The sequence below is a fragment of the Vigna unguiculata genome, chromosome 7 (assembly GCF_004118075.2).
Source record: "Vigna unguiculata cultivar IT97K-499-35 chromosome 7, ASM411807v1, whole genome shotgun sequence".
Classification (NCBI taxonomy): Eukaryota; Viridiplantae; Streptophyta; class Magnoliopsida; order Fabales; family Fabaceae; genus Vigna; species Vigna unguiculata.
In genome coordinates this window covers 34154194-34166677 of record NC_040285.1, presented here as the reverse complement: position 1 = coordinate 34166677, position 12484 = coordinate 34154194, and the positions used below count along the sequence as shown (strand labels likewise).

General features: G+C 32.4%; 2 protein-coding genes across 2 annotated transcripts; both read right to left on the bottom strand.

Moving 5' to 3' along the window:
- Window positions 1-1249: 1249 nt before the first annotated feature.
- LOC114190536 lies at window positions 1250-4455 on the bottom strand. Its single transcript, XM_028079462.1, has 6 exons — window positions 4238-4455; window positions 3546-3631; window positions 2439-2945; window positions 2122-2343; window positions 1914-2038; window positions 1250-1813 (listed from the first exon to the last, which is right to left on the bottom strand). Exons 1-6 carry the CDS (start codon window positions 4238-4240, stop codon window positions 1749-1751), a joined length of 1008 nt encoding a protein of 335 aa, XP_027935263.1. The 5' UTR covers window positions 4241-4455; the 3' UTR covers window positions 1250-1748.
- A 5241-nt stretch (window positions 4456-9696) lies between these two features.
- Window positions 9697-11785, bottom strand: LOC114189499 (L-type lectin-domain containing receptor kinase S.6). The gene has a single exon (XM_028078074.1). The coding sequence runs from the start codon at window positions 11752-11754 to the stop codon at window positions 9712-9714; it is 2043 nt and encodes a 680-aa protein (XP_027933875.1). The 5' UTR covers window positions 11755-11785; the 3' UTR covers window positions 9697-9711.
- Window positions 11786-12484: the final 699 nt, after the last annotated feature.

Genomic DNA, 12484 nt, shown 5'->3' with positions numbered 1-12484 from the left:
AAACTAGACTTTGTTAAAAGTCTTAGTGAATCCACTTGATATATCAAAGGTAACCAAACTAATTTTGCTGTGATTTCCTTGTATGTTGATGATCTCCTAGTTACTAGCAGCAACCCTGAACTTATTTAGCAGTTTAAAGATGATATGCAACAAGTTGTTAAGATGACAGACTTAGGAGAAATGTCATTTTTTCTTGGTATGGAGGTTAAGCAAAAGAATGGTGAAATTTTCATCAGTCAAAGGAAGTATTCAAAGGAGATCCTGAAGAAGTTTAGCATGGAAAACTGTAAAAGTATGAACAACTCCTATGTATCAAAAAAAGAAGTTATGCAAAGATGATTTTTCAGAACAAGTGGAGGAAGCACTCTATGAAAGCTTAATAGGTTGCTTAATGTATCTCACAACAACAAGACCTGACATATTATATGCAATAGGTGTACTTTCAAGATTTTTGAATTGTCCCAAACAATCTCTTTTGAAAGCAACAAAGAGGGTGCTAATATATGTCAAGGAGACTTTAAATGAATCACAAGATTTCAAGTTGCAAAGTTACTCTGATAGTAATTGGAGAGGATCTTTAGATGGCATGAAGAGCACCTCAAGCTATTGTTTCAATTTTGGATCGGAAATATTCTCTTGGAATTCAAAAAAGCAAGAAATTATTGCACAATCAACCGTTGAAGCTGAATTCATAGCAGCCACAGCAGCTGTAAAAGCCTTATTACTAAGAAAAATATTAAGTGATTCACACTTGGAACAAGAGATGACAACAGAAGTAATGGTGGACAACCAAGCAGTCATTGCCATCTTAAGAAATCTTGTCTTTCATGGAAAGAGAAAGATCAAGTTATTTTTCCTTAGAGATGTACAGAAAAATGATGCAGTGTGCTTGAAATACTGCAAGACCGAAGATCAATTGTGAAATATATTCACCAAAGCACTTTCAAGAAACAAGTTTGAGTCACTAAGAAAAAAGCTTGGACTCATTGATCACTAATGCAAGGAGGAGTGTGAAACGTATGCATCAATGTGCATCAGATTAACAAGAATACGGAAAATAAAAAATTTATTCTTTTACTTTCAACCAGAAATACTTCAAGTTCAGTTTGTCCAAAAATTATTGTCTTCTTAATAAGATGATGTTATATAGGCCAAACTTAGATAGAGAGAAAATGGGTACATGGAGTCCACACCAGTGTTGGACCACTATATTTGTGCACGGTCACATTAACACCGTCAACATGCAATATCAATATAAATTTGCATGGTTTCCACCAACTTACGCATAGAACAAAGGTGGTATTATAAGTTACAAGCCCAAACCTTTTCCTGAAATATAAATAACATTGTGATGAAAAACGTTTCAGGAAGACAGATTATGGCACATTAACACCGAGACTGTTGAACAAATGCCACAATGCTTACCAGTTACAACAATCAAAGACTTTGGTCAGACAAAATGAGGAAGTTTCAAAAGGTTTCTAGAACATCTATGTATGCTTCTATCTTGGACGATGAAGTAGTCACAACAAGGATGTACCTACAAGCCATCCCAACTCTTGCTTTCATCACATTCTATTCTATCCACTCTAATCCTCAACATGCTTGTAATATGGTCATTACATCAGTTACAGTGAGCACAGGAATGCTATGCATTAGAACTGTAGCTGTTAGCACTATTGCTAATTGGATGGACTATGTCTATGGCTAAATTAACCTAAGAGCTTTGTCAATCTCTGCATGCAGCATTATTTCTCTGTTCCCAAGTTTGCTTTTTTGAAGACACCCCACAAATAATATTTAGCTTCAAATCCTGCCCAAATGACAAACGAGTTAAAATGTAATCTCAAGTTAAACAGACAAAGCTATATACTGAAATGAACCCCTAAAGAGGTAGAATAAACGAAGCTCACTCCAATAAGAGATTGGGAGGTCGGTGGAAGGAAAAATTAAAAGCTCTGTATTTCTAGCCACAAATCTTATGGCATGTTCATGGCAAATGACATCATCAACCAGAGCGTCGAAGACCTTCTCAGTTCTGCCAAGGAAGAAATATTCAGGTACATCAAACTAAAGAAAAAAAATAGTAACGTTATGTAAAAAGTGTCTGAGAAAAATCACCCTTCACTGTCAGGAAAGAAAAAGAGAGCAATGTCCTGATCAGTTGGCTCCCTACTCTTGAAACTTTCAGGCCACACAATAGATCTTGGAACCAATTCTGCATGAAGCACTTCTGGGAAATGTCCTGTCTCCTCTACAGCTTTGGAGCATGCTAAATTGGACACATGAGCAAGAAGTCCACTGACAGCACCAATAGTTTCATTGCTGAAGTATATACTTCCCCTATTAACCAGAAAATTCAACTTCAAATGATATTCACCACAACAGCTATAGAAGTTCACCAATTTCAAATGAAGGTAGTAAAACAACTTTTGTACCTCCAGATCGGATCAATTAAAGGCTGTGCATAAACACGACCATCTAATTCTATACAACTTAAATCATTACAGGTAGCTCCTTCAGAAAATGGATCAGATTGGAGACCTAAATCAGAATTAGTTACATCCCTTGGAGCTGCTTCACACTCATTCGTTACCTCACATTCTTCTTCACTGCTGATCATGCGTTGAGGATGCTGAAGCTCGTGTGAACTGGATAGTACACCCTTTGTTTCATCCACGAAGGCAGAGTTGACTTTTCCTTTCTCATGTTTCCTTTTAATCTTCTTTTCTAGCAGTTTATTCCGTTTCTTCACTCTCTCTTTGCAATTTGCAAGTACTCTTGTAGTTTGGATTGCATTTTTTTCTAAAGTTGTATGGCTTCTTGTTAAAGATGAGAGAGGTGTAGATTGGTCAAGAGAAGGTGGTAAACTTAGCTTTTTTACACAATCATCACAAAACCATGTAACAGGATCAGTAAAAATCACAGGCCCCTTTAAACAGTACCTGATGAAAAAGGACAATTAAAGAACATGAAATCGCAGCTTTACAAATTGCAGTTTTTCTATTTTTGTAAGACATTGGGAGAACAAAAGATCCAATTAAAAAGGGAATTATTCAATGATGATGCATATCTATTCAATAATCCTTCGGTTTATCCAAACCAGCTATAATGGGAGCACTCCCTGGTCACACCTTCAATACCAATAGAAATTTCAAGATTGTGTATGGCAATAAAAAGAGAGGCACTATCAGCTATGTACCAATGCTAAAAGCTGGCTAAGAAAGTAAATCATAATCTTAAAAGCACTTACATTAAAATCCAAAAGCACATCTATGCTTTACAGAGATGTGATGGATAAAAAAAAATTGCTACACACTATAAAAAGGATCAGGGTATCAATACTAAGCAGTGAGTATCCTTCGAATTATTTTTTGGATTTTCAAGCTATAGAGAGTAGTCTTAAATCCTTCGATTTTACTCCAGAAGTGTTCTACAAATGTTCAAGCAGCATTCAGTAGTAGTGGCATTTCAGCTAAATATGATAAAATAAATTGCTATAAGTGCATCCAAGAAGACAGAAAGAGAGCACAGACAATAAGTACCTATGTAGCGCATAAACCTGACACCCAGAGCAAAAAACCAATGCAACTTCAAAGCCTTTATCACCACACAAGAGACAAACAGTTCCCTACAACAATGGTTAAAGATTTAACAGAAATGGTTCACAATATCACAAGTGCAATTCCTATCACGCCCTCTTCCATAAAATATTATAATAGATACATGCATACAAAAGCCAAATCATATATTATATTTATCTTCTGAGTCATGTATCTATGAGTTGATGTAAAGAACAATTCCAAAAACTAATAACACTTGCCCCTTTTCAACTCATGGTCCAATATCTTAGCTAGAGATCACAATACCATCATTTGCATTGCCTGTTCCACAAACCAACAACAGGAATCTCCAAAATGGTAACCAAATCAAAAATTCCCAGACTATAATCACAAGTATTCTACAGAGCCAGAATGCTATGACCTAGGAATTGCCATTTATAACACATTACTCTTACCAACCAAATTAACAGCACAATGAAACAAACAACGTCTCGGCGGAAGAAATTACATCACCAAAAACAAAAACCACTTACCTCGCACCTTCAAAGACAGAGACCCACTAAACAAACACAATAAATTTCAATTTTTATTCATAAGGGTAACGTTTTTTATAGCCCGCAGAACAGAAAACCTTAATCCATCATCGCATGGAAAAGGGAAAGAAAAAAACTGACCATTTTGATGACAATAAGTTAATGTTGGAGCTGCGCGAAGGGTTATAATGGGTTGTGGAAGAAAGATTGTTGATGTAAGAAGTGTTGTTCTGATGTGAGAGGGAAGTGTAGCTGAAAACTAAATCATAATGGTGGGTAGAACTGGAAAAGAAACCCACTCCTTTGGATTCCGCTTAACATGCAAAACATTTTCGTTTTGCGAACCTTTTTTTGCTCCTCTCTTCTCACACTTCTCATGCTGAAAAAATAAATAACATCTGCAGAATAAATTAGCACATTATCACAAAATTAAATTAAATTAAGCAATGTATTAAATGTATTAATTTTAAATTTAATGTAACATAACTCGAGTTCAAATATTAATTTGTTAAAGATTAATTTTGACCACCTATAATATTAATTTTTAACTTAAACATTATTATCTCTTCCCTGGAAGATACAGTAGTATTCATAGTAGTATTCATGTAGAAAAACAAATGAATTTAAGTTTAACAATATAATGAAAAATCCCTTTTCTATTAATATAAGGTATAAAAAATTAATAGCTATAATTACCTGTCATTTTAGAAGAGATAGTTGTCATCATGTTTTAATTTGAAAAACAATAACATGAAATTTAAACTCTTATTCATAAATGAAATTTATGTCATTTCTATTTTTTATTAGAGATTAGTCTTCATAGGCCAAATATTTTAACACATTTAATCAAACAAAAGTATGTTAAAAGTAATTTTTTTAAATGTTTATTATAAGAGTAAATAATATCCTATGTTATATCATCAATAAAGAGTGAATAACTTCCTGAAATCTAGTTTGTAACAAGTTTTTCTCATAAAAAAGAGCGAATTTTTTTCTTAATCTAGCATGTTAGTTAATTATTTTATATTTGTCCTAATATATTTAACTATTTAGCTCAATATATTTGTCCTAATTAGATTATTTAAAAATGAATATTAATAACAAAACATATAATAATAAAAAAAACTTCTAAATATAAAACGTTTAAATAATCAATTAATTCAAAGTTAGCGTACTGCATTAAAAAGCATTACAATATATTAATTAAAATTATACATCATTAAAAAAAAAATTGTTAAGACCCTCAATCAAATACTATCACAGCCTTTGCTCTTATTAAAAAAATAATATATAAATTTAAATAAAAGAAAATTAATATTATAATCATTAAAAACTTACAAAATAATTGGATAAAATCAAACATAAATATAAGCTAAAGATATTTGATCGATAAGAATTATAATACAGCATTATATATATACAAATATTCACAGTTAAATATTCTTACTAAGTAATATTATATTAATAAAAAAATATAAATGATAAAAATTACTATAAAATTTAAAAAAAAAATGCTAAAATAGAATATTATTACGTATATCATATTTATATTTAAATACTGACCACCTCTCTAATATGATCAATATTTTTCTTTTAAAACATCAATTATGATAGTTCAATCCATTTAACAATAAAAAAAGTATTGTGTATTGGATATTCATAATAAATAAATTGAAATTACTTTTGTAATAATTTTAAAAAAACTAATTTATTTATAATAATATAATTATATGAATTGATTAAAAATATAATTTTAATTTATGCACTCTTACAAAAAGTTATTCTGAGAAAATAACTACCGTATAAATACCTAGTATATCAAGAATACAAAAAACTGCAGTTAAATCAAAATTTGTTATGTGTGATAAACTGATAACTTTTCTTACATTTATTTAGTTATCTTAGTTTCCTTGTGAAGGTTGGATAACGGTATAGCCCACGATAGAATAAGGAATAACGGTACTTCTTTCTTCTTTGGTTTGGATAAACTAAATTAAAGGAAAATCCAAATTGAAATATGCTGAGAGGAGAGAGAAGAAAGTTACTTCTCCCAATATTAAATTATAGTTATAGTCGTTGATTTTAACTCTTGCTTTCGGCATTATGTGTTTTTTTTTTACTTTGTATGCCTGCATTAACGGCATATAAAAATTATCTGAACTAAATATTGGAGATTTTTTGAAACTTTTAATACACATTTAAAAACTCTTTGTTAAATTCATATATTAAGGTTGAAAATTGAAGTTGGTGATGCATTTAATTGTGTTTAGTGTTATACATATTTGTACCTGTACAATGCACTGATATTTTTATAACTGGATTTGATATTTGATAATAAAAATACATTTTGTAAAATAGATTAATTTATATATTATAATTTGAATAAAAAATATATATAAAAATAATTATAAAAATATTATATTTATACATATTAATTGTTATTTTTATTAAACATATTTTTTATTATAATTTGATATAATGTAATGTGTTAAGTTTGAAATAAAAATAAAAAATAAATGATTTTATTTGAAAAAAATTATATATTATTTATAATAAATCATTCATCATTTATTGGTAATAAATAATTAGAATTTTCAAATAAATTCAATAATTAAATATAATATATAAAACAATGTATATAAATTATTTTAACAAGTGATGATTTGAAATATTTTATTTGAAATTTGCGTTGTAAAACTAATACTTAAATTATAGATAACTTGTAAATATTTACAAAGCATTCAAATATATAGTTATGACGTTGATTTTAATCATGTTTTCACCTTTTTTACTATACATGTGATTTTTGTCACTTCGATAAATTTATGTATTAATTTATAAAAAAAATTATTGGTAGGTAAAATAGATTTTATTATGAATAAAAAATTATAATTTATCTTTAAATTAATAAATAAAATATATTTTATTATGAATTGGTTTTTAATTATAAAATTGATGTTTAAACATAATTTTAGTCATTAAAATTTGTCATTATTTATAAATTTTTTTTAATGATTATTAAATTAATCAATTGAAATGTTTTTTTGCAAAAGCTAGATCAAATTGTATTAATAGATTATGTTATTTACTTAATGGGATTAAATGATGACTTAATTAGTTTTGTTACTAAATAAATGAAACAAGGTTTAAAATTGCATTAACCAAATGGATTAAAGTTTGATTAAAATTAAGTAAGAGAGATTTTTTTGGCTTTACGCACTAACACTAATATGGATCTACCTAACACACCTCTTATATCACTTGCACATTATAAAAAGTAACTAATTAAATATTCTTCTTTGACATAATTAAGAATTGTGTCTCTTATGGATAAATGAACAATTTAATAATTAATTAACTATTAATTTTCTCAATTTTTCTTAATATAAAAAAAATACAATCGATTTAAATTAGGATGGCAAAACGGGCTGGGCCCAACGGTCCAGCTTGTCAACTCGTACTAAAAGGAACGGGTTGGGTTGAAGATTTCAACCCGTCAGCCTGTTCTGGCCCGTCCCGTCCAGTCTGTCAAATTTAAAAAATAAAACTAATTAAAAAATTTGAAAACTAATTAAATAAAAAAAACTAGATGGTCAGCCCGGCCCGGTCGTTAACCCTTCCTATACGGGACGGGTTGTGATTATTGGCCCATTTCTGTTTGACGGGTCAGTCCGACCCAGCCAATTTTTTGACGGGTCACATACGGGCCGGACCAAAACGGGTCGGACTGACCCGTTTGCCACCCGTAATTTAAATTATAATTGAATGCATTGTACACCTTATCACACTATTGTCTTGTATTTAACTTTTATAATATATTTCAAAGATAAAATGTTTCAAATCATAATTTATTTATTGTTAATTAATTTGATTTTCATCAAAAGTTAAAACTTAAATATTGTTAATGTAAATAACAATTTTAGAATGATATAATTAATCCATTTATAATAAAGCATACCAAATAAATAAAAAAACATGTATTCAAAAGTTCTTATTACTATATTGTTTAATCGAGTACTAAAAGTTACTGTTAACAAATATGATAAACATGTTTATTTTTAAAAGATAACATTTGTATGCAGACACATAATTTGACCATATACAATACTGAGATGATGTTTAACAAAGAAAATTTGTATTTAGTATGGATATTGTACCTGTATGTATCGCAAGTTAGTAAGATTAAAATTAAAACAATTCACGTATTAAACCAACTCTTCTCACATTAAACAATTGAAAAAAATACATGTTTTATTTTATTTTTCTAGTAAAAAAACATTAGTTTATATAAAAAAATGACAAACATTTTATTAACAAAATCACTAAATAGAATAAATTTTTATTTTTTATGAAAGTTACAAGAATATAATAAAAAATTTAAAGTTTTTTTAATAAAAAATAATTGTTTCTCAAAATTTATCAAACAAAACATTTTCAAAATATCATTTATTTTTTATTATACATAAAGGTTGGTATTAGTTCTTTTGGATTTAATTGAAATACACTGGTAATGTAAAACTTTTTACATTGTTATCTAATCAGGAATACTAACCATCTTATTTGCTAATTTTGTGATTACTCCAAACCAATTTTCAAACAATTAAAATTGGATCTCTAATTCCTTCATTTTATTCCACACATTGGATACCCAAATTCTGACATAGATTCTTCGTATGAAGAGAAGAACCTGTCATTTTTTTCTCTAGAGCTATCAGTTTTTGAGAGGTTATATGCAGTCATGTGAATGTCAGACTAAAAGCATATCCAATGGGTAGATTGTTAAAAAGAAACTACTGTCAATAAAAATATTATTTTAATTTGAATTTTATCAATATATTTTCTTAAAATTGAAGAGTGTAATTTATAGTTAACTCTTTTAAATTTTTAATAACAGGGTCAACAATAAAATAATTATGACTGTCCTTTTAGTTTAATTTTTTAATGTATAAAAGAGATAAATTGTAATGTAAAACGTTGAGAAGAGTGAAGTGGCAAATATTAAATACGACTCTACGACTTTACCTTTTTTTCAAACAAAATCGTGAATACAACTTAATAATTTCTGTAATACTTTAAAAATTGGAAAATTATGTTTTGGAAAATTTTTTTGAAAAACTTGACAAAGTTTCTATAAATAAAATTAAAATAGATTAATTTTGTAGTTTTTAATCAAAATAAAATAATTAAATAATACTTTTTTTATTTAAATTAGTAATTTGTTTGTTAAAAATTTACCCATTTCTTTAAATTTGAATCGAAACGTCCCCTAAAAAAAACCTCAATTCTCCCCAATCCTAAGTAAATATCTCGTTGCTCAGTTTCTTTCTCTCTCATTTTCTAGTTTCCTCCCATAAGCAATTTTTCTTTTCATTATTTCACTATTCACTAAATACACGTAATCTACTCTATAAAACCTAGGATCTGCTTTCCCTGGTCATAAAGGGTTTGAAACAAGTATAGTTTTGGGGAAATTTGAGTTGATTTCAAAGTCTAAGAATGGATATTGTTATTAAACAAAAAAACAAGTGCTTTTCCTTCTGACTCAGATTCCTGAACACAAAATGTTTTCTCAGAAATGAAGAATCTAAAATAATCTGACATGTACGTTGAAAATCCTAGTTAAACTGGCTTCTGGGGGTCAAATAAGGAGCCTCATCTGTGGTGATGCAATCTCCATCAACATGGTGTGTTTCAGGTGCAGTAGCATGATGATGAGGACAAATAGCCCTAATTCTCAACCTTGGTTTCATGGGAGGCAAAACAGCAAGTGGTGCTTCCTTCTTAAGCATTCTTGCTGCTTCTCTTACTGTTGGCCTCTTCTCATCATCAGGGTGCACACATAGAAGCCCCACCAATAGCATCCTTTCCATATCCACTGCATCAAATTTCCCCATCAATCTTGGATCACCACCCTCAATCAGTTTCCCCTTTTCCCACAAGCTCCACACATAATCCACAATCACACTGCCATCATCTTCCACAGGTTTCCTTCCAGTTCCCACTTCCAACACCACCACCCCAAAGCTGTACACATCGGTCTTCACAGTAGGAACACCAGAATAAACATACTCAGGAGCAAGATACCCCATTGTCCCTGCTGGTATAGTAGCCTCCCTCGTGCTGCAACTGTGCTCATACACTTCCGCAAGCCCAAAATCCCCAAGCTTTGCATTGAAATCGGCATCAAGCATTATGTTGCAGCTCTTCACATCCCTGTGAATGATTTGCCTCTCACACTCTTCATGAAGGTATGTCAGAGCAGCAGCAACCCCAAGAACGATATTCTCCCTTTGCCTCCACGAAAGAACAATGGAAGAATTGAAGTTCCTGTGTAGAACCTTGTTGAGACTCCCATTGGGAAGATACTCGTAAACCAGGACCAACTCTTTTCCCTCACAGCACCACCCCTTAAGCTGAACCAAATTCTTGTGCCGCAGGTAACCCACCATGGTGGCAAACTCAGTGGCAAAAGGGTTATGCAAACAATTCAAGTTCTTTTCCCTCTGAAATCTCTTCACTGCTACATCCCCTCCGAATGGAAGATACCCTTTATAAACCTTGGCAGATGCACCCTCCCCAACAAGCCTATCACGATTGAACCCCATTGTGGCAGACTTAATCTCCGAGAGTGATAACCTGGTCGGAACTTTACTCCTCTCAAACCCACAACTTCGCCTTTGCTCTATATTCTTCCGAACAACGCCTTTCTTCCTTGCCAAGAAAACACACACCACAATCATCGCCGCCAAAACCGACAGCACAAACGCCGTCAACCCTCCCAACCCAAGAGCCAACTCCGTAATCTTTTTCTTCCTCTCAATCTCTCTCATGTTTGAACCATGACCAAAACCCGTGGAATCCCCTTCGTAACACAAGAAACAGTCACCTTCATCGATCACGTCCATGGAGCGAGAGTCATGGCCGAAAGTCGTGAACTGCCAATGATGAACAAGGTAATCACTTGACCCTTCCCCATTGGAGGCTGTGAAACCAACGTGCATGAAGTCTTCAAGTCTCTCAGAGAGGTCTATTTGGGAAACAAGAATGGGAATGGAAGGTCTGGTGAAGGAATAAGCGAGCCAGACACGTACCATCTTGATTGCGTGACGGTACTCCACCCATGCAGTGATGAGTTTGCCACTCTTGAGGTCGATGCCGCGGGAGAAGGCGTCGACGGACGCGAAGGAGGAGGCGCTGTTGACGTCGAGGGCCACGTGGTTGTCGTTGATGTCGCCTAGGGAGGGGTCGAAGGTGGTATCGAACTCGACGGCGAAGAAGGAGGTTGAGCTGGGGGAGGGTTGGGGGAGACCCATGGAGATGGCGGGGAAGTGGGTGGAGGAGACGATGAGGAAGGCGAGGCCTTCGCCGGAGGGGCAGGAGGGAGAGGAGAGGATGGAGAAGGAGAAGCGGGAGGAGAAGGAGGCGGTGGAGTTGGTTTGGGGGTCAAGAAAACGGAGGGGGTAGATGAAGAAGGCTCTGCCGATGGAGGAGGAGGAGGAGCAGGTGGGTTGGTGGGTGGTGAGAGTGATGGCTTTGTGAGAGAAGAAGGCGTCACCGTAGAGGGTGAGGTTGTCGGAGGGGAAGAGAGGGAGTGAAACTACGGAGGGGAAGAGGAAGAAGAAGAAGAAGAAAAGTGGTGGGGGAGAGTAACAAGGCATTGCAAAAGAGAGGTTCTTGAAATACGGTGTTGCTTTTTGAAGAAGTTGCAGGTTTCATGGTAGTGCTACTTTGTTTTGGGGCTTTGGTTCTTGAAAGGTAACGAGTGGGGGATAAAATGGTGTGTGTGGGATTCATATCACAATATAATGCTTAAAGAGTTAAAAAAATACCATTTGCTAATTAGAACGTGAATTACAAGGTTATGAAGAAGGGTGAGTTCCATTAATTAATGGGTTGAGAATTTTGCGTAGTCCACATAGTTTATGGATCAGCAAAGTCCAAACAGTAACAAAGGTCCAATAAAATATAATTGGCCCAGTTTAATTATTTGTAGATGGGTCGGGCCATGTTTATAAATGGGTTTTTAGATTAAAAGGTCTAACAATTGTTGACACTTCTATTTTCATTTTAAACAAATAATATATGGGAGAAGCTCTTCCCTCATGGTCTCCACATGTTGGATCTATTATGTAACTGTACTTCCATTAAATTAACCATAATCTTTTAAAAAAAATTATCAGTCAATTTGTTCTTATTTTTGTCATGAACCCTCTTAAATCTTGCAGTGAAACTTCCATTTGCTATTGAGTATAATCTTTATAATTGTTAATAAGAAGTTCGGTCAATAATGTTCACATACATCACATGTTTTCTTATTTATTTACTCTAGTCATCATATTATTTTATACGAAAAATTTTAAAATAATTACTGAACCCATCCATGGAGGT